The sequence below is a fragment of the Gorilla gorilla genome, chromosome 2 (genome assembly GCF_029281585.2).
Source record: "Gorilla gorilla gorilla isolate KB3781 chromosome 2, NHGRI_mGorGor1-v2.1_pri, whole genome shotgun sequence".
In the NCBI taxonomy this organism is placed as follows: domain Eukaryota; kingdom Metazoa; phylum Chordata; class Mammalia; order Primates; family Hominidae; genus Gorilla; species Gorilla gorilla.
This window is the reverse complement of record NC_086017.1, coordinates 18,716,975-18,739,799: the sequence shown is the minus strand read 5'-3', so window position 1 is coordinate 18,739,799 and position 22,825 is coordinate 18,716,975. Positions and strand designations below refer to the sequence as shown.

At 38.1% G+C, this 22,825-nt stretch overlaps 1 protein-coding gene across 1 annotated transcript in view; it reads left to right on the top strand.

The window, feature by feature from the left end:
- Window positions 1-22,825, top strand: part of RAD18 (RAD18 E3 ubiquitin protein ligase) — an 84,718-nt gene that overhangs the window by 58,111 nt on the left and 3,782 nt on the right. Inside the window, exons 10-12 of the mRNA XM_019024543.3 lie at window positions 4,513-4,653; window positions 7,957-8,110; window positions 16,558-16,620. Of these exons, the coding sequence (XP_018880088.1) occupies window positions 4,513-4,653; window positions 7,957-8,110; window positions 16,558-16,620 (358 nt within the window). The remainder of the gene's footprint in view (window positions 1-4,512; window positions 4,654-7,956; window positions 8,111-16,557; window positions 16,621-22,825) is intronic.

Here is a 22,825-nt window from a genome sequence, read left to right as displayed (position 1 = left end):
CAGAGAGTTCACCTTGAGTATTCATTTGGCATGCAAAATATGTTCTCTGACCACAGTGAAATTAAATTAGAAATCAGTAACAAAGCCCTTGGGAAAGTCACCAAATATTTGGAAATTAAATAATCCATTTCGAAATAACCCATAGGTCAAAGAAGAAATTAAAACCAAGAAATTTCAAAAATATTAACAATAAACCCATTACATGTTAGCATAAATAACATATTTTGATTTAAAAAAAAAAAACTGTTTCCCCCCTCCAAAAAATAGAAATAGAGATTTCTATTAGCCCAGATGGAATAACAGAGACTATATTTACTCTCCTCCATGAAAAAAAAAAATCTAGAAAACCAGGTGAATGTTGAATGGTTTTTCAGATAATGGGAAACAGGTAGCACAGGACTGTGATCTCTGAGATAGAGAGAAAACAAATCATGACTTAGGCCAAACGTTGCTGTGAACAGACAACATTACATTTCACAGAGATAGAAGGGAACAGGGGTTTCACAGCTTGGAAGCAGCAAACCTTGACAAGACCAGCCTTATTAGAGAGGTCAGAAGTGTTTAGAGTTGATTGAGACCAAATTGGAGGTGAGGAAATGAGACCGTTAAGGTAGACAACTTTTCGGGGGAGGTTTTACTGTGTTAAGGAGAACAGAAAAATAGGGTCATAGCTGGAGGGGGGTGTTGGGTCAAGGGAGGGTTTTGTTTGCTTGTTTTTTTAACTTTGTTATTTAAATTGGGAGATATTTAACTCAGTGGCTTTCTGACCTTTTTGACTACAACCCACAGTGAGAGATAAATTTTATATTACTACTAACTGTATACATACACATGACTGAAACAAAAGCTTCACAAAATGGTATTTACCTTTTCCATTTTTAACGCATTCTGATACTTTCTATTCTCTTTATTATTTCATTAAGAAAAAAATGCTGGTCTGGATTTACTGTGTTATTTTCATAATTCACACTCTAGGTTCAAAGGCACAGTCTCTCTGTTCACAGCTTCCTGATGGAATCCTGAGCATAAGTTAGAAGTTAGCCTTTAATTATAGCAAGGACAGTTGTTTCATGCTAAGAACAAGGGAAATAGATCATAAGTGCACAGACAAGGTATACTGGTGCTTGGAAGATGACAGAGTTTCTGTTAGAATGATTCTATATTTTTCAAAGTAGTGTGAGGCCAACTAAGAGGGGCCACATGGGGAGTGTCGAATATTTGAATGAAGAGAAGAAAGTGTGAGATAGATATTTTGGAGAATAGTAGAGCAAACTTTACTAGAGAAAGGTGCAAGAGTTTTATAGCAGTATTGAATGCCCATTTGAGAATTATGATCATGAAATTAAAGTGTCACTAGTCAGTTCAGGGCTAGATGAATAAGCCTGTAGTGAACATTAGCCATAACTGTTAAACTCTGTTCTTCATCCACGTTTAGCTGGTTGGCTATCATAGGTGATACGATGGTGAAAGAAATATATGGGATTTTACTTTGGAAAACACTGACTCCAAACTCATTTCTTGATTTAAAGTAGAAGAAGTATCTCAGTGGCATCACTGTAGAAGGGTGTGAGTCTTTTCTACTCTTGAGAGAGCCTGTTTTTAGTCTTTTGTACCACTGGGTTCTGGGTTCTTGGGCAGACCCAGAGACACTCTGACTGTAAGGGCTGGTCTAAAGAAGAGTAGTTAAAGTGATCAGGGAGTAAAGGGCTTGACTTCTTACTAAAAAAGATTACATTTAAACTTGGAGAGGCACAAAAGATGGTATGATTCAAGTATTCAAAATCTGGAAGAAAATGAGTTGATTGAATGTGTACTTAGTCATGGACACTCCCACGACTAGCTGAGCCACTTAAAACTTTTAAGAGGTAAATTCAGGACACATGCCCACCAGAACTGAGATTTTAAACTCTGCAGTACTCCTTGCCAAATGGCAGATCTTCTAAAATGAAGTAAAGAAGTAAGTGGGAACAATGTTACTAGTCTTGATCTGTTGACATTTTTCATTTTCTGAGTAGGGGTTATTGGAATTCTCTGGCTAAAGCCAGAGTAGTGGCTGCCATTTACTTTTGGTTTCCAGCCTAGCTGTGGGGTAATTAGATTTAAATCTGGGATTTTATTACTTCAGAAGATAATAAGTCATTAAGTCTCCTTAACTATTAATGGGATTACTTTAGCAAATTTCTTGACTAATTCTTAAATCTCCAGTCTTTACATGTACAGTGGAGTGGCCTTAGTAGGAAAATAGCTTAGACCTGGTCTAACTAAATTATGTAGATCCCATAGTACTGTGTCACCCTCGCCTAATAGAAACTACATAATGATAGTGGTAGTGTTAGCCCATTGATTCCAAGCAGCCAGAGAAATACCAGATAATTATCCTCAAGTGCGTAGAGTGAAATAGGACTTCAAAGAAATCACCTAGCTTGTATCCTAGATAGGATCTCACTTGTTTCTAAAGAGTTAGTTTTTTCCAGTGATCTTTACGGCCAGCATATATTTCTTTTGCTGACATTTTAGTTGGTCTTTTATTTAAAATATGCCATACATTTTATAGCCCAACATCAGTTTCACTAGAAGTTTTCATACCTGTGCCATACACATAAAAATATTGTAATTAGGAGCATTCTTTCCTGAATGTCTTTGCTGTGCCTGTCAATATTCACGTATAGGAATCCAACTATTTTCTTCCTTGTGCGTCACAATTTAGTGTTTTCTGTTTTTGTGTTAAAATTTTCAAAAACAAGTAACATCATTCTCATATGGATGTAAAATGAACATGTGTTTTTATTAAAGATTTAAACTCATTAGTAGAGAGAAGACTGATATTATGAGGTGATCAAAGAAGGAGCCAAAGAATCATCACATTTACAGATGAGGAACGTTGAAATGAATGTATAATGGGCAAAAAACTGGCTTCTTCCACATTGGAGGAGGAAAGTCAATTGAACACCCAACAGGATTTTGCATATCTATAGACGAGAATTATTTTCCATTGCTCTCAGTTATCTGCAACATACAGAGTTATACCGTAGCTCAAAGGCAGTGAATGGCTGGAATCTTGGGAGAGTAGATTTAGACAATGCCATAGTTCAACTGAAGCACAATTTTTTCCCTACACCCAGTAAATTCCCTATGCCTTAGTATTATGCTAAGGAAAATGGAAGAAACCAAGTGATAAAAAGTACATTGTTGATTTTTGTATGAAAACAGTGTCAAAATTTTGTTTTAACCATTTGTAGTATGGTTCTCCCTAAAAATTTTACAGGATTTATGACATTACTTTGGACTGTGGCCTAAGTATTTAACGTTGCTAGATAAGTAAACTGTGACCTCAGCTGCATGGTTCAGAATCACAAATACATGCCCTAAAGTCCATACAGTAATGATGACTGGCTGCTCTTTATTGAACAAATTGGTACATTAATAATGATGATCCTGAGGTCAGGGTTAATTATATTCAAAGGCGTTAAAATGGTAGTAAATAAAGATTAGAGTTAGTATAGTATCGTAAGATAAGGTAGAATTGGTTGGGAGAGATCTTAGAATCTTAAAGGGGCTCTACTGGGAAACCGGCCGGAAATGTGAAGAAAAAAAGGAGAGCTGGAGTAGACGGACATCCTTTGTTATTAGGATTCAACTTTCCCAGAGGCTTCTATTTTAGATTCAGCGAATACTCTTAGTACTCTTGTATCCTGGAAGTTAGAATGGTATTATTTGTATATATTTAAGAAAGCGGGCATCTTTCATGCTCTTATGATTATGTAAAAGCCTTTCTAGAGAATGGAGTTTGGGAAGAAACCTAGAGTAGCTAACTAGGAATATCATGTTTCCATATTTGTATTTGAGGAAGGGAGAAGATAAAAAGAAGGTTCCATGACACTCCAGCCCTTTGTATTCTTATGCTTGGCAGCTTTTAAATTTATTGCAAGTGATTCCTAAGGATGCTGTTCTTGAGCAAGCTTGTACACCTCTGTTTTTTTGTTTTGTTTTGTTTTGTTTTGTTTTTTGAGACAGAGTCTCGCCCTGTTGCCCAGGCTGGAGTGCAGTGGTGCAATCTCGGGTCACTGAAACCTCTGCCTCCCAGGTTCAAGTGACTCTTGTGCCTCAGCCTCCTAAGTAGCTGGGATTGTAGGCACGCAATACCACACCTGGCTAATTTTTTTGTACTTTTAGTAGAGATAGGGTTTCACCATGTTGGCCAGGCTGGTCTCGAACTCCTGACAAATGGTCCACCTACTTCGGCCTCCCAAAGTGCTGGGATTACAGGCATGTGATACCACACCCGGCTAATTTTTTTTGTATTTTTAGTAGAGATGGGGTTTCACCATGTTGGCCACGCTGGTTTCGAACTCCTGACAAGTGATCCATTCACTTCAGGCTCCTGAAGTGCTGGGATTACAGGCGTAAACCACCATGCCCATCCCTTGCACACCTCTTGATATTCAGTTTGTCAGTTGTAGATGGTTAACTTTCATAGTCCTAGCTTTACTGAGAAGATCTTTTGAATTTCAGGTAAAAAACATAAGAGTGAATTTCAGCTTCTGGTGGATCAGGCTAGAAAAGGATACAAGAAAATTGCTGGAATGTCACAAAAAACAGTAACAATAACAAAAGAAGATGAATCTACAGAAAAGCTATCTTCTGTATGCATGGGTAAGAGACTATAATTAAAAACAGACATGTCGAATTTCATTATTTACTTTTAATATGAAAAAATTAAACCAAAGAAATTTACTTTGGAGTTCCTAGTTCTTTGAAATGAGAAAAAGTATTTTTAGACAAACTTCATGTAGCAGTTTGTAAACTAGATTTATTACTATGGGGAAAATGGTTGGAAGAATGTCCTGAAGAAACAATCTCTTTTTGTCTATCGTCCTTTCAGTTAATGATAAATCATAAATTTCTTTGTTATTTAAGCTTCAGGATGTTTTCTAGGTATAGAATTTATTGGTGGAGATCCTGTAAAGAGAGTGAATTATTTTTGTGATAGAACACTGGTGTTTACCTTGGATGAAATGTTCTGCCAAACAGTCTAAAGCTAACATACCTGGTAGGCTAATACAGAGCACGTTCCTTAACTTTGATCCATTTTAAAATTTGAAATTAATATTTTAATTCTATTGCCTGGGCTTTGGACCAGTGAACAAAAAGGAATCATAATGGGGGAAAATGTGCAAGAAAATTCCTTATTATGTTTTTCTATATTGTGGTAAAATATACATAACACAGTGTTTATCTTTTTAACCCTTCATAAATGTACAAGTCGTTGGCATTAAGTACATTCACAATATTGTGTAACTATCACCACTGTCTATATCCAAAACATTTTCATCATTCCCAGCACAAACTTTGCACTCATGAAATAGCAACTCTTCCGTCCCCTCTGCCTCATAGCCCTGGTAATAACAATTCCACTTTCTGTGTCTATGAGTTTGCCCATTCCAGGTACCTCATATAAATGGAATTGTATAATATTTGTCTTTGTGTGTTGGCTTCTTTCTCTAAGCATAATGTTTTCAGAGTCCTTCAATGTTGTAGCATATTTTAAAATTTCTTATTATGATTAAACAGTATTCCATAATATGTATATGTCATATTTTGTTTATCCATTTATCTGCTATGGTTATTTCCACCTTTTGGTTATTATAAATAATGCTGCTATGAGCATTGGTGCTCAGATATTTAAGTTTCAGCTTAGAGTGCGATTTCTGATTCATATGCTGGTTCTATGTTTAGAACCTTTTGAGGAATTGTTAAACTTTTCCATAGTGGCTGCATTATCTTACATTCCCACCAGCGAAGCATGAGGGTTCCAATTTCTTCACATCCTCATCAACGCTTGTTATTTTCTGATTTTTAAATTTTTTAAAAATTGTAGATATGAAGTGGTATGTCATTGTGGTTTTGATTTGCATTTCCCTAGTGACTAATAAACAATTTGTGCATAAAGTGCTGCCTCAGTGTGTAACTCATGGTCATTGAACAACTCGAACTTGTTCATGCAATTGTTAAAGGATATTTCTAGAAACTAGTTTAGCACTTGAGAAAATCTGACTGAATATTTCCCATTAAGAAAAGTTTTTTTAATTAGCTGAACTTCTCTTGAATATCATTGATGGCTTGTATGTATTTATGAACATCAATATTACTCTTTCTGGGGTTCAAAGGTGATTGCTGCTTTTAGATTGCTGTGCATGAATGAGATGTCTGCGAGGGTAAGGTATGTGAGAGAGATGAAGACAGACACAGACTGACTGAAAAGATGGATTTTGTATAGCATCATACAACCAATATAATTGTTGCTCTTTAGAACATTGAAGTGCTCATGTAAGTGAACAAGTTGCATATTCTCTCAAGTGAAAACTTAGCCTGTTTTTGTTGTGTGTCTCTGGGGAGCTCTGATGTCTGAGCCTCACTCTTGGGGCTCTATTTTGGAGTCCTGCATTCTGAGATCTAAGGGCAGGTAGGAAGGATAACTTATTTTTTATGCCCACAGATTATTGAATGCTGTTTGTTCCCAAGAGGGAATATATCTTCTAGAAGTGTATGTAAGAGTGGAAGAAGTAAGAAAAGAATACAGACAATGTGCAAAAATAAAAGATTGTTTTAAGTTGAATTCCTGTTCCCTGGTTTGCTAGCTTGCTTGCATGCGCCTCACTAGTTGAGTAATACAGTCCCTGGGTGAACCGAGTTGACTGGGGGGTTGGCTCCTCTTAATGTGATTCTGGTATCTGTTTACAAGAGGAGTTCCTAGAGGTTCAGGATGGTCAACCTGGCTAAATTCTTTTTCCCTTTTCCAGATATACATTAGAGGGTGCTGTTTTGTTTTGCTAATGATAGTTTATTGACAGCCAGATGACATTAGGAGCATATTTTTAGGAATTATACTCTTGTGAAGTATGCTGTTCTCTCAGTGTAACAAAAACTTAGAACTATTTCTGAAAAAAATTTAACTGTATGAAGTTGGCAAGGTTTTTTTGAAGAATTTGTTATGTTCTTTCCCCATAAATTCTCTCTGTATAACCAAACCTTGACAATTGTATTTTTAGTGTGCTTTGTTGAAGACCACTACAAGTGCTTGATGAGTGATGTGTGAAAGCTCCGTTTCTCTGTGAGGAAACACATGAAAGGAGCTCTGTAGTATTATTAGCACATGTAGCTTGCATGTGAAGTACCTCCTCAGTTCCTGAAAGTTAAGGACAGCACAGATGAAAATCCCAGCAGTGTTCATGATGAGTGGGAGAATCCTGGGCACTAAAGAATCTTTCACAGATGTTCTTCCACTCATATTTGTAGAAAACTCGCCATACCCATATGCCACATTTTTGTAAACACTGTATCCTTCCAGCTTTTTGGGGTCTTTATTTTTATCTGCAATAAGAGACCTTGAAATCTGAGAATATGACAGAGAATGCATGGAAATGTGATGTGTATTGGATCAAATGGAAATATTCCTTATGTCTGATTAGTTGTCCTTTTCCATAGAGAATAATTAGATTCTATTTAACAGGTTTAGAAAAATGTCCAGATAGATTCACTATCATATAATAGTAGCAAATATTGTGGTTGTCTTATTAGTTGAATCTGTAGTCTTTTTTTGGTTATACTTCTTATGTTGGTTTGTCAGTGTTCTCTGATCTATGAAATATGCAAGAATTCCTTAGTGATATGTTAATAGAGGCCTCATTAGAATTACAAGATTCTTCCTGCTTCTGGTTTTAAAATAAATTTTATTTTTAAACTAATTAATCTTGGAAAAACATGGGCTGGACAGTATAATTAGATAGCACCATTGTAGTGTTAATTCTTGCTCTCTGGCTGTCACTAGAGTTCTGGAATCTATGTGATGTATACTTCAACTTTACTAAGTGCACATGGCAGTATTAAGTGTTGCAGAAGTAATAGGCATACAGAAGTTGTAGATTTTAAGGTACTCTTAAATTTATTTTTTCCTAGGACAGGAAGATAATATGACCTCGGTAACAAACCACTTTTCTCAATCAAAGCTGGACTCCCCAGAGGAATTGGAACCTGACAGAGAAGAGGATTCTTCTAGCTGTATTGATATTCAAGAAGTTCTTTCTTCATCAGAATCAGATTCATGCAATAGGTAAGAAACATGCAGTAGTTGATTATTTTAAATATCTACTTCATATGCACATGTAGATAGATAGGCAGAAATAATTAGAATGTAGCTTTGAGGCATGGCATGGTGTGTCACTCTTACATTTCAGTCCCCTTTTACTGCTGGGTCTTCTTCACAGTGATAACAAGGCAGGATTTGGGAAGGTAGTGCAGGGATCAGAGGGTGAGTTTGGTCTCTACTCTATAGCCTTTATGTAGATACTTTTCCTACCGTTGGAAAAGAAAGCATGATAGACAGTGAAATTTTTGTCAAGACGATGAGTATAGGAGATAAAAACAACTATATTGGAAAACAGAAATGATCAGAAAGACATGGCACATAGGAGAGTTAAGAAATGAAAAATTTAACTGAGTAAATAGAATAGATGGGGAAACTTTAAAAATGAGAAGTTTGGTAATGAGTCATTTTGAAAAGATATTTTAAAAAATATATAGGGTTTATTTTACACACACACACACACACGCATGCACACACACATACCATTTTTTGTTCGGGTCTTTCACTTAATGTTATGTCATAAATGTTACGTTTCTATAGGTTGGCACAAAAGTAATTGAAACCACAGTTACTTTTGCACCAACATAATAGCTTATGTTTATAATTGTTATTTTTTAATGAGTACAGTATTCTGTTATGTCTCTGCACTGTAATTTACCAGACCCTTCAGTTTCTGTTAGAGCTCTACGTTTTTCCCAGTGTTCTACTTATGTACCTGATGCTATGGTAAAGCTCTTCCTTTGTTTCTATTGAATACTTTTTTTTTCATTTTTTTGAGACGGAGTCTCACTCTGTTGCCCAGCCTGGAGTGCGGTGGTGCGATTTCGGCTCACTGCAACCTCCACCTCCCAGGTTCAAGCATTTCTCCTACCTCAGCTTCCCAAGTGGCTGGGATTACAGGCCTGTGCCACCATGCCTGGCTAATTTTTTTTTTTGTACATTTAGTAGAGACAGGGTTTCACCATGTTGGCCAGGCTGGTCTCAAACTCCTGACCTCAAGTGATCCACCCACCTCAGCCTCCCAAAGTGCTGGAATTACAGGCATGAGCCACTGTACCTGGCCACTTATCTTTATTATTCTGATATGTAGGCATTGCCCTCTGAATGAATTGTACTGATTTAAAATGCCTACCTATCAGAATCATTGCTTAGTGCCAGTGTTGTTTAATGACGCTGAAACTTAGTCAAGAGAGACACCCATTTGATTCTGGTAACTGATACCATAGAAATCAGGAAAAGATTCAAACTTAGAAGGGACTACCAGTCAAGACCAAATTCCTTTAGTAGCATCATACTAGAGATATGTGGTATTTATTTATCTGGTCCAACTGGGCGTTCTCAGGGTGGGGTTAATGAGTATATTACATAGATTTGGCCTTGCTGTGCTGAAGACATGCCAGTCTCGTCACCAGCTTCATACTCAACCCCTCAGATTCTGTTATCAAGGACGCTTGTAATCAAATTGAAGCTTAAGTGGTAGAGGAAATTTTCATTTTGGGGATATTCCTTGTCTTTCACTTCATTTTTCCTTGTGGGGTTCGGTGTTGTGAGCGATTTCTACTATCCCCCTATATTTTATTATTTGATTTTTATTTGTATCAGTCATTTATACTGCTGACAGTTGAAAGAATAAAAACAGAATGAAGCATCCTTATTTTGTTTCCCTGCCCATTTAACTTCAGAGTTTGGTTTAGTGTCTAGTTGTAGCAGTGGATATTTTGCTAATTAAAAAAAAGAATTTCCTTTGCATTAGACTCTCAGAGAGGATAATCTTTTGTTTCTTAAGTTTGTAAGTTAAATGTAAGCACAAATGTTTAATTCTCTTTTGAACTTGAATTTTTGTAGACATCCATGAGAACTCCAATATTTGGAACTAACGTAATGTTCTTATTTTTTTTCCTTAAAAAAATACAGCACTTTACTTTTTATAAGAATATAAAGTGATTGACTTAAAAGGAATGTATTCTCTCTCTCTCTTTTTCTTCTATCTTTAATACAATGTTTCCTAATCCTTTTCTTCAGCACACATAGCAAATGATAGTATTTCTGTGGCATGCCAGGATAAAGAGATGATGCTGCCATGGGTTTCAGCCACCCTGCGTCTCACTGTGGGCTAGGGATTAATGCCTAGTGTACGACTACCCTGTGGGTGAGGGAGAGAACACACCAATTAGGAAGCTTAGCTTTTATTATATGAATACACCATTGAACAGTTGAATAGGTGGGACATACATGGACAAATAGGCTCATGGTGCTTCTGTGGTAGAAAGGACAGCAAGAGCATTTGAAGCGCCCCTGTTTTGGGGCAGGTAAGGCAATGATTGAGTCAGTCGAAAAAGAAATTAAGTGACTTAATCTCATGATCCTAATGAATGGTAAAGCCAGTTTTCTGAATTCAGATATAATGCTTTCTTCTGTTTGTTTTTGCTGTTCTCCAAATCTCAGAAGGCACTGAAGCCAGATTAAAAGTTAAATGAACAGGTGACATATTAAAGTTATAGGTTTATGAGTTTCCCCACTCCACTGTTTTCATGTAGCTCCAGAACCTTAGAGGATAATGGAAGACAGATTCAGTCCACTGCTGTTTTTCAGAGTAGAATCTATCATGTTTTTAAAGTTAAAAATTATCAGTGTACATATTAAATACAAGTTTTTCAGATTTAGAATTTGTTCTTCTGAAAATAAGAGTCCTGAATGTCTCCTGGACAGAAAACTCTGGTTCTGGGGGTTTTAGGATCCAGAAGACAGCGTGCCCAGATGGGCTTGGGTTAGTTCACTTGATTTGCACGTGAAAGATGTGAGGGTACAGGAACTGTGTGGGTTGGGGTGGTCAGAAAAGAGGGAACAGATTTGACTATAGCAAGAGAGAATTTTTGCAGGTTGTTTTTTAGGACTAGATCTAAACATTTTAAAATCAGCATTTCAACTAGGATTCCTGGATAATGGGAAAGTCCAGTGTTCGGAACAGCATGTATAGCATGTGACCTCTTTTCTAAAAGGGGGAGGAATACTTATATTTGTTTGGTTTTGCATAAAGAAACACTAGAAGAATACACAACAAACTAATGAAAGTGATTGCATGTTGGAGACGAGAAAACAGGTTGGATGGGAACAAAGGAGGAAGTGGGCCAACTCAGTATACATCTTTTATGTCATTTGATTTTGAACCATGTAAATATATCAATCTACTTTAAACAAACAAACAAACAAAAAAGAGAGAAGTACTGTTTAAACCTTACTCTTTATAAAGTTTTGGAAATCATCTCATCAGTGTTAATCATCATCATAAATTGGTTAATGAAGTTTGGTGGTGTAGACAGTAAGGAAGACAAATATATTAATGAAACTTTGTAATTTAGAGGGTATTGGAATTATTAGAAAAATTACTAAGTAAGCGTTTGTGTTTCTGGTCAAATTGAGAGAAAAAACATCAAACTAGTGGAACAATATCCTAAGTTGGAAGTGAAGTATCTTACTGTAAGTCAATGATGGCTTTGTATTTTTTAAAATCTTCATAATTGCTATTGGAAAGTTGACATTATGTTTCATTTTATAACTTAAATGTGACATTCGATGAATGTAATGTTGCCACAAAATCTTTTTCTACTAAACCTCATTACTGTGTGTATTTTATTATAGCCTTTTTTGTGGGAATATTTATAAACTTTAGAATACCCTGAAAGCTAAATGGTTCATTCTGTTTCAGGTGGTGAGTTTTTTTTTGTTGGAAGTTTCTAGAGAAAATGTGAGAACATGAAATAGTTCTTCAGTATCTTTTGCATTTTTGAAAGAGCTTCGGCCGGACACAGTGGCTCACACCTGTAATCCCAGCACTTTGGGAGGCCAAGGCAGGTGGATCACCTGAAGTCAGGAAGACCAGCCTGGCCACATGGTGAAACCTGGCCTTTACTAAAAATATAAAAATTAGCCAGGCGCAGTAGCATGTGCCTGTAATCCCAGCTACTCGGGAGGCTGAGGCAGCAGAATTGCTTGAACCTGGGAGGCGGAGGTTGCTGTGAGCTGATATCGCGCCACTGCACTCCAGCCTGGGCGACAGAGCGAGACTCCATCTCAAAAAAAAAAAAAAAAAAAAAAAAGCACTTAAACTGGGTGTGGTGCATGAGGCAGACCATCTTTTGGATGAATGGAACATTTGTTTTAGGGGAATGTATCTTTGTCCAAGATACTGTGACATCAAGTCCTTGAAATGTGTATGACTCCTTGAGATCCATGTACCTGGCAGTCAGTCTTCCTTGTTTCATTGTGGGAGGTTAGCTGAGCCATTGGCTTTATGACTCTGGAAAGGTGCCTGGCACGTGGAATTTTAAATTAATCTCCCAGAGTTTCAGTTTCCTCATTGAAAAAATGGAATAATAGCTTTTTTTGTTGTTTGTCCCTCTAACTTCCCTGGATGAGTCTACAAAGCAAATTAGATGATCATATATTGTGAATGCTTTGTACATAGAACGTAAACTTATTGTTGCTTGGTTTCATCTCTTGTTAAGGATTTTGCATGTATTAGTAAGTTATTTTTATTATTTTCTCTTAAGCTGTCTTCATTTTATCTTTCTTTAGTTCTAGTGGAGAGCAGTGAAACTCTTAGCCTTGTTTTTTCCAGAACTGTGTTGATGTTTGTGCGACAAAAACCTTATTGATAAGTAGGCAGGGGAGTGTATTCTTAACTCTGGTAAAATCAGTAGCATTTGATTTTTCTGCTACCACTATTGAAGCAGCACAATGTGGCAAAAGAAGATGAGTTTTGCATTCCCATTCCTGTTTTTCTACTTACTTTAATTTCTCTCAGCCTTTGTCAAGTGGGGAGAAAACTTAGGGTGCTTCTGTGAATTAAAGCTAATGTGAAGGCTGGATGTGGTGGCTCACACCTGTAATCCCAGAACTTTGAGAAGCCAAGCAAGGCCGGAGGATCACTTGAGCCTAGGAGTTTGAAACCAGCCTGGGCAACATAGGGAGATGCCATCTCTACAAAATATTTAAAAATTAGCCAGACGTGGTGGTATGCACCTATAACTACTCAGGAGATGTGGTGGGAGGATTCCTTGAGCACAGGAGGTTGAGGCTGCAGTAGCTGTGATTGTACCACTGCACTCCAGCCTGAGTGACAGAGCAACACCCTGTCTCAAAAAAAAAAAAAAAAAAAAATTTAAAAAAGCTAATGTGTACAAGGTAATTATCACTGTGGCTTGTAGAGGTAGTTGCTCAGAACATGATAATTTTTGTCATTGTCATAATTGAATGAGTTTTTTGGAACCTGGAACTTTACTATTCTAATACGTTAGCCAACTGCTAAAATATTTGGCATATAAACTATTGTTCATCTTACAGATTACTAAAAATAGGGGTTTGAGGAAAGATTCATGGTAGCTGACAGAATTTATTTTAGTACCATTGTCTGGTAGGCATGTCGTCCTGCATTGATCCTCCAGTGATCTACCCTTGAAGAGTTATTGTTTTAAATTGGATATACTCAACCGCGTTCAAATTAGTGCCACAATTAAGGGAAGAAATATGGGCGGGTAACTACTAGATACTAGAAAAATTCCGCTTGTAGGTAATCCTTAATCCTCAGGATTTTTATAGCAGATGTTTGCGTTTTTTCCTACCCCGCAGTACCCTGTGTACCTGCCATGCTGGTTCTGATGAATTTACACCCTGGTGTCATAGAAACAGTGGAAATCAAAGATTAAAATAGAGCACATAATAATCAGGTTTTCTCGGGCAAATTGGAGCATGGTGCTGAGGCAATTATTCAGATAATTCAGACCCAAATCTGTTTTATGAAAATGGAACTGACATTTGTTGAACATTTACTGTGTACCAAGCTCTATGCTAAATATTTAATGTGTTACATTGAATAAGCTTTTAAAAAGCCCTAAGAAATACATGTATCATTATCCTGATTTTATATGTGAGGATATTGACACAGAGGAAAGTTAAGTAACTGGCCCAAAATTACACAGTAAGTAACGGAAATGGGACCTCAACTTAACTTTGTCTGACACTGAAATCTGAGGGTTTTCTCTCTAACTAACATTACCAGTCATACATTTGCCGTAGGTATTTGACATCTTACTTTTCAGCTTCAGTAGTAAATTCTTTACTAGTAGAATGAAATAAGATGCTACAAAAGGAATATGCGAAGATAGTGTTTTACTTTGCTGAAGAAGCTGTGCTACTTTCCATCAGAGAATGACAAGAGTGAGATATTACAGAAAAACCAGCTTGGCCAAGGTGTGCATGTGTGTGTGCACGCACACACACGGAATTAGCTTACATTTCTGCAACTTTGACCTGAAAAGAAGGCTAAAAGCTGACTAAAAGGTGTGAAAAATAAATTGCAGGTGTTCTAAATAAGCCTATTAATATCTTCCTGGACCAAGGTTGGGAATTCCATCGAATTCAAGATTCGATTTTGAATCTTTGCCAGTGAGTCTTTCTCACATGTAATCTATATATTAATATCCACTGTAGCCTGGACCAGTAGGGACATCAGAGAAGGCCATTTGAATGCCCTTCCACAGGGGAGCTGTAACGTTCATGTACCAAATCTTACATTCATCCAGCTTCTTGAAGCGTGGTCTTCCAGAATGTTTCAAGACCAAATAGTAGACAAGCTGAAAAAGTTCCTCGTTCTAGACTTTAAAGCTGCAGTTGTGTAGGCCTGTATATGCTCTGACCCCAGAAATATCAGAATGAGTAATTAATTTTCTCCTTTGGAGGATTTTTTAAAATGTCTTCAAAGAATATTAAAGGAATTTTTGATCCTCAGGGCATATTAAAATGACTAAGACTTCAAAAATATTAATTGCTTTTATCCACAGGGAAGCGATCTGAGAGTGATAATTTTAGTAACACTGACTGCTATACCTAAGTGTCTTTTTGTAAAATCCTATTTGTGAAACTATGTTTAATTTTAGGAATGTGGTTTTTGAGCAGATATAGTAATAAGCACATTACTTTAAAAAGGAATGAGCAGTTCTGTCTGGTATTTTAATTGTATTAGCATCAACTGTGTTTTTCAGTGGTGACTAGAATTGGAACAGCAGATATAGCAGATAATCCTGAAACTTCATTTTAGATAAAATTCTGAACCTCCCAAATTTTGTATCAGTCCATTTAGTGATTTGGTTACCATTCAGGTGAGTGCCTGAGGTGGGGCAGAAGGAAAGATAATGGGAATTGAAGATACCAGGGAGCTGTGCAGCCTGGCTGGGCAGTGACATTGAAGTCACAGAGGAAGAGGAGATTGCAGGCAACTTCTGAGATGTGCTTTTTGTTAACCACCTCTGACATCTGTTTTCACTGAGGTAGCATAGCAAAAACCTCTTAGATTTATGTCATTAGTGTACTGCAAATATTTTCCTTTAACAAATCAGTGATTTGTGCTGGTGATTTCAAAGCCCCTAGGTAAATTGATCACAGACTCTACTAGGTTAGTTGACAGGCTTGGCCATCCTCCTTTCTTAGCTAGAATAGTAGAGATGCTTTGTAACCTTCCTGTTTAAAAAAAAAAATTGTGTGTGTTGTGGAGCACACGGGGGTGTTGGCAAGAAGCTTACTTTACTCTTTCTCCAACTCTGTGACCCCTGCCAGGCCCCAGAACTACATGATCCTCCGCAGCTCCCATTTCCCTAGCTCGTGGGTTTTCAGTAGGAGCAGTATCACCCCCAAAGGGTGGAATTTTGTTTATCGTGGGGGTGGGGAGTGGGTAAAAAGGTTACTGTGTATATGCATAAAACACAGATTATATATATATATATATTTATATATATATGCTTTATACATGTGTGTGTGTGTATGTATACACATACACACAACACATGAACAAATAGACATCATATTTGTGGTATTAAAATTTCATGGGATTGGGGGAAAAGTGTAAAAGGGCTGCTTAGGAAGATGATAGTTTTAAAAGCTTGAGAAACAGTACCTTAAGCACATCAGGTAAAGAAGAATGGATGACACTGGAGTAGAGAGAAGGGAATGAAAAGGTTGGGTTAAAACAGCTTCAGCTTTGTTTAAATTGGAGTAGTTCTCTCCAAGGTAAGGATTAGCAGGAGCTGGGGTCTTGTGAATAGAAGGGTTTAGAACAACTTCTGTTGAAGTAGGGGTGGCAGGGAATCTCAGCCTCCCTGGCTAGTGGAAAATACTAAAGATGGTAAAATCTGCCTCAGTGTTCTTCAGCGCCTTTGGCCTTTGCTCCTCCTCTCCTAATGGAAACTACATTTGGCTCTCTCTTTCCTTGCCCACCCCCACTCTCCCTCCTTCCTCTTACTGGTAACCACTGGTTTGCTTTCTGTCACAATAGACTCATTTGTTTTTTTCTAGAATTTTATATAAATGGGACGATACAGTCTTCTTATTGTCTGTCAATACTGATATACATATCCTTTTAGTTCCAGTTCAGACATCATAAGAGATCTTTTAGAAGAAGAGGAAGCCTGGGAAGCATCACATAAGTGAGTTCTCATAATCATGAAATAAGCATGCACTTTGACCTGAGAAATTATACTTCTATGCAGCTGATTTTCAAACAAAATTATATTTGTGCTTTCTGGTTTAAAGAAGTAGTAATCCTCATGCAAGGTAAAGATTTTCAGTTTACTACTTGTTTCTATATATTTCTGCTAAGAAATGGAATCCTATGTAATAACTGTAGTTATGTATCAGATGTTATTTCTGTATGGATAAATTGTTCTTATGGGCAATTAATACAGTCATGCATCACTTAACAATGGGGATACCTCCTGAGAAATGTGATTTCATTGTTGTGGGAACATCAGAGTATACTTACCTAGATGGTATAGCCCACCACACAGCTGGGCTCTAGGGTATAGCATATTGCTGCTAGGCTACAAACCTGTACAGCATTTTACAGTTAGGCATTTGTAACACAATGGTACCTGTCAGTGTATCTAAACCTAGAAAAGGTACAGTAAAAACATGGTATTATAATCTTATGTAATTGCCATAATGCAGCTAGAGCGATCTTTTCAAAATGCAAATCTGATCACTGTTACTCATCCCTCTGCTCTAAAAATCTTGAATGGCTTCTTGTTCCTTTTAAGTTCAAGAAGGGACTCTTTAATATGCCTAAAAGGTCCTAAATGATTGGATCTCTTTCTCCAGACTCATCTCTTATTATTTACTTCATATTCATATTCTCTCTGCTTCATCATATAGATGTCTTAGGTCCTCCTGCATGAAAAGCTCTCTCCCACCACAGAGCCTTTGAACTTGTCCCTCTACCCAGAATGTTCTTTATTTTTTCATCTAGTTTACACCCCTACTCAGCAGCTCAAGTTCTTCCTGGATCCAGTCCTCCTACTTTAGGCGCTTACAGCACTGTGTCCATCTCTTTCCAGCACATTTATATGATTATTTGTTTGTCCATCACTCCCACTGGCTTATAAGTTAGGCATTTTAACCCCACTGTCAACATGAGCCTAACTCATAGTAAATACATGTGTGATCTCATTTAAATATAACACTATGATGTACTATTATCCCTGTTTTACAGTGAGGAAACTGAGGCTCAAAGGGGTAAGTCTCCAGCCCAAGGTCATATAGCAATAAGTAATAAGTGATGGAGATGAGATTCTAACCTAATTGTCAAAAGTCAGCACCCTCAACCATTAAACTCTACTATCTTTCCAAAGGAGGAGAGGCTTGCTGTGCAGTTGACATTTTGTAGTTTCATAGCTGAATCACTGGGAGAGTGGAAAAGTATGGTGTATCCAGGGCACACATGGTTTTATTATGAGATATTTGGTGGTTCAAGCAGTAGCATTTTATGTAAGTTTGAGATTTTGGCTGCATTACTGTCTCTCACCTAAGCATTATTTAACTTTGAGTTCTGGAAGAGGAGGAGACTCCTTAGCTAACTACTTTCCTCTTGTACCTCTTCATACTGAACTAACTCTGACACCAGTGACTATGAGCCCAGAGTTCCTGAGCCCAAGCCTGCTCTTGATAATGATAACTTCTTAAAGTTATTGCTACCAGAAAGCACTTAGAAAACAAATCCTATCATTTCAGTTTTTAAAGCGAGAAAGATACAAGAGCTCATCTAGCCCAACCCATTTGTTTTATAGAGAAGGAAGCTCGGCTCCAGAGAGGTAAACTGACCCTTGGTCAAGGTCTGAGGACTAGTTAGTGATACCACCAGGATCAGAATCCAGGCCTCCTGATTTCAGCAGAATATAGAATAGTTTAAACAGCCGCAGTTCCTTCTAAGGAAGAACTTATGCTGTGATGTAGTTTTAAAAGCAGAATCAGGAAAAGCCTCCAGAGCTTTACTTTTCAACAAAATGTTGCAGTTCTACAAATACCCATCTTAAGCTTATAGGCATTTTTTTGTAGTACCACAAGTGGCATATTTGAGATGTTAGTCTTAGAACATACCATATCAGTTCCGACACATTCTCTTAATTCCACAAATGATTTAGAGGTTTCGTTAGCAACACATGGCTCCATATAAAGCAGTGTTTTTGTAAGCAGCAGGAAACTTATTTTCTGCAGACTGGTCTTGGGGTCTTATATCTACATTTTGTATTCTTTTATGAGATGATTAGTCAGGTGTGGCCACGAGACACAGGAGAGGCTCAGGAAAACAAGTTTCATTATACTCACAGGTCCTAGAGACAGGGCATGGCACACTGTGCAGGTCCACAAGGGAAAGACACTAGTGTGGTCAGGAGGCAGAAGACAGGAACAAGGGAAGTGCTTTAGGCTAGAACCCTGATAGGGGTTTTCTCAGGAAAGGCAAGGCAGGGTGGGGTGAACAGTGCAGGACTGGCTAGTTTGAATAATTTCAGTGGCTCCAAGCTATGGGAGTGGTCCCTAGTTACCTAGAACCTGGCCCTGGCATGATTAAGGCAGAGGGCTATTGCCTCTTAGGGTGTTGGGGCCAGATAGAGGAGTTGTGACTCTGGATTGGTTAGTTTGCATGTCACAGGCATACTCCTGGCTGGGCCCGTTGCTGTCTCTGAGAATTGACCAGCCTCTCCTTATGCCAGCAGGGCAATCTCTCCCCAGCTAGAAAGGCTATATATTATGATGTCAAAGCATCATAATAGATAGGAAACACACCCACACAATTTTTACTTAGCCTGTCTGATGGTTCCCTGAAGACTCTACTTGCAAGACTTTTACTTTACTTGACTTGGAGCTTGCTCAATTCAAAAAGCCTTTTCTCTAAGGGTGTTTGTTGAAAGTAATGAGAGGCATTTGACTAGCTTTGCAGCTGTCTGAGGTGGCGGATAACAGTTGGGGCAAATGATATGCTAACCAAAAAGCAACAACAACAAGCTGCAAGATATATTTACATTGAACAGAATGAAAATAGAAAATGGTCCTGGTGTTACTTCACATTTTGGGGTCTCAGTTTCTTTACACATAAACGTGAGTAAAATATATATGCTTCAGTGAGTCTAAGCCCTTTGCTCCAGATCTGCTTCTCCTCCAGTGTCCCCTCTTCTCAGTGAATGGTAGGATCATAGTCCTCCCCACTGTTCAAGCCAGAACCTAGCAGTTATTTTAAACTTCTCACTCTCCCTTACCACTCACCTGCAGTCACTTGCAAAGTCCTATAAATAAGTGGTTCACAGACTTAAAATCACCTGGAGGACTTGTTAGACTACAGATTAGTGAAGTCCACCCCTAGCGATTCTGATTCAGTAGCTTTAGGAAGGGGCTTAATGATTGGCATTTTAACAAGCTCCTAGGTATAGCTGGGGCAGCTTCTGTACTGTCTCAATCCCTTTGTGCCACTGCTTACTCCTGCAGGCCCTTTACTTTCCAGCTTGCAGCAACCACTGTCTAGCTGTCTCTCTGCCTTGGTCTGTTACCAGTTCATTTTGCCAGTGAAACGTAACATACAGGTATTTTCCCCCTTAGACTTTAAAGTAGCTCTCCACCATCCAAGGCTTTTCATGTTCTGGCCCCAGCCTACCTGGCTGGCTCATGGAATTTTATTCCCTCACTTCCCCACCCCACAAATGTGGCTTTGGCCAAGCTGCCAAGCTGCACCACTCACAGTTGCCTCATGAGTTACACCGCGTTGCCTCTGGCCTTTGCACATGCCGCTGCTTCTGTCCAAATTGCCCTTTCCCCTTTATTCATCTAGATAGCAGTTGACATTCCTTTCTTCATACTCTGTTCAGAAGCCCCTGATTTTGCTCCAGCAGCACTCTCACCCTTTCTAGTGAGTAAGTACACTGGATTTTAAATCCCTAGCACTTAGCACTGTGCCTGGGCAGCCCAGCATAGGCACTCAATAAATATGTGAATGAATGAATGTGTCTGTCAGTCAGTTAGTCAGTGTTTATGGGATCTGAGTGTATTCACTAGTAGATTCTATGTTCTTACTTGGCTTCAAGAACCTGTGAATGAATAAGGATCACCACTGTAAACTAAAAACAAAATTTTAAGCCATCAGCTGACTGAAGAGACTCCCCTATTGGCCAAGGGAACCCACAGAAACCTTAAAAACAGTCCCTGGCCATGACAGCACAGGAGGTCAGACATGCCTCATTATACCTCCTCCCTTTTGCAGTGTAGACATAACAACTGGCCAACATTAATGTTAGAATAGAGATCATAGGACTGACAGAACAGATTTTTTTGTGGCAATAAAATACCAAATTATAGACAAGACCTAAGGCCTTGCCAGGCAAGGGTTAAGTAAATCACCCCACACTTAAAGAGTAATTATGTTCTAATTGCCACAAGGTTTTTCTTTTTCTCTAGCGGCTAAACAAGCACTGGCCTTGAGATAAACAATGTTAAAACAATTGTAGCACATCTATACAACTGCCAGATGCTGACTAACTGACCCCCTTTTCCACAAGCTATAACTACAGCATTGGTTTGACAAGAGACTGATTTCAATAACTTTCTCCTGATAAGAGACCACTGACCATGGACTGGTTCTGGCTAGTTTTATAGTGGCTGAGCAGTTGGGTGCCTTTATGTCCTAGAAAGACCTTTTGACATATAAGGCCTAACTGTAATGTATTTAAATGTTAAGTCTCCACCCCAGAATGAACATGGGTTGTGTGAAACATGCATGCATGCATTAGGACATGCATTAGGATCCCCCTTTATGAATAATCATAGCTCCTCCTGTAACCTGTTGAATATGTATGTTTGGTCCACACATTCACCATAAATCCCTTCCCCTCTTCCCTCCCTTACAGTACCTGTCTTTTGGGCTCTCCCAGAGTTAACACTTCTCAGCCTTGTCAGAGTGGTCACCTTTCTGGCTGTAATCATTTATAAGAAATAAAGCCTCCTTTCCAAAGTTGTAAATTTGATTTTTAAGCTAACACCACTTAAAAATCTTGCTAACTCTTTGTCTCTATCTCATAGTGCCTTTAAAAGAAAATTTTAGAAAATGACTTTCTCTAATCTTATAAAATCGGAAAAGGAAGAATCATTTTCTCTATTAATAGTTTACATTTCATCTTAAACCTATAAGAAGTTGTTTGCATGCACTTATGAGCCTGTCATGTTTGTTAAATGATACAATTACTGTAATTGAAAGTACTTGCAGCAAGAAAACAGTGAGTCCCATCTTTAAAAAAATGAATAAAAGGAAACTCAGGCCTGTTTACAGTGGTCCTTGATCTGACCACTGTCTCTGTAATCAACGTGAGGCAAGGAGAGCCACACACTAAGAGATTCTTTCTATGGGCCTACCAAGAAGGAAAGTAGGTAATCCTGGAAATAATGTGTATTGGAAGCAGGCTGATGATGAATGGCCAGATCTCCTAAGGCATGTTTTTGCATTCAGTAGATTCAACACTTTAACAGTAGATAGATGCCTCACTGTGGCCCTCCCCAGGAATATCCTCCCATCTGGCTAACATGCTATTGTCAAATTTTACTAAAAGAAATTCATTAGTAATACCTGCTGGAGACCAAGAATTTAAAAACCTGCTGTACCTGTGAGATCTTATGAAGTGTTATTCCAGTAAGTCAATGTGTTACATGCATGGAAAAAAATATGGGTTGGGTTATTCTATTAGGATTCTTGCATCTTAGGGGATGAGGTGTTTTAGAGAATTGTTCTGGGAGCACCACTGAGATCCTTGCCAGGAACTCCCCTGCTAAGGAAGTGGAAGAAGTATAGATGACTTCTTGCACTACCTCAATAGCTGTGTCTGTTGCCAGCTATCATAAAGGCAAATCAAAGAGGGGAAACATGGAAAGAAAATATTACTGAAAATTGTTAAAGGATTATTAAAAACAAGGTATGAGAATACCTTGAGAAGGCAGAGTGGGGTTGGAGCCCCTTTAAAGCCACATTCCCAGAGAATTTTTACTTAGCCTGTCTAATGGTTCCCTGGAAGACTCTACTTGCAAGACTATCTTTACTTTACCTGACTTGGAGCTTGCTGAATTCAAAAAGCCTTTTATCTAAGGGTGTTTGTTGAAAGCAATTAGAGGCATTTGACTAGCTTTGCAGCTGTCTGAGGTGGTAGATAACAGTTGGGGTAAATGATATGCTAACCAAAAAGCCTAATGGTAAAAGCTGAAGAATAAGATTTCCATGGGGGTTTTGAACAGCTATAAAATATTCGTGGGAATCTAGAGGGTCACTCTCATTCATAGAGCTTCCGTGCATGCTTACGAAAGACCTAAGGAAGCACTAAACTTTCA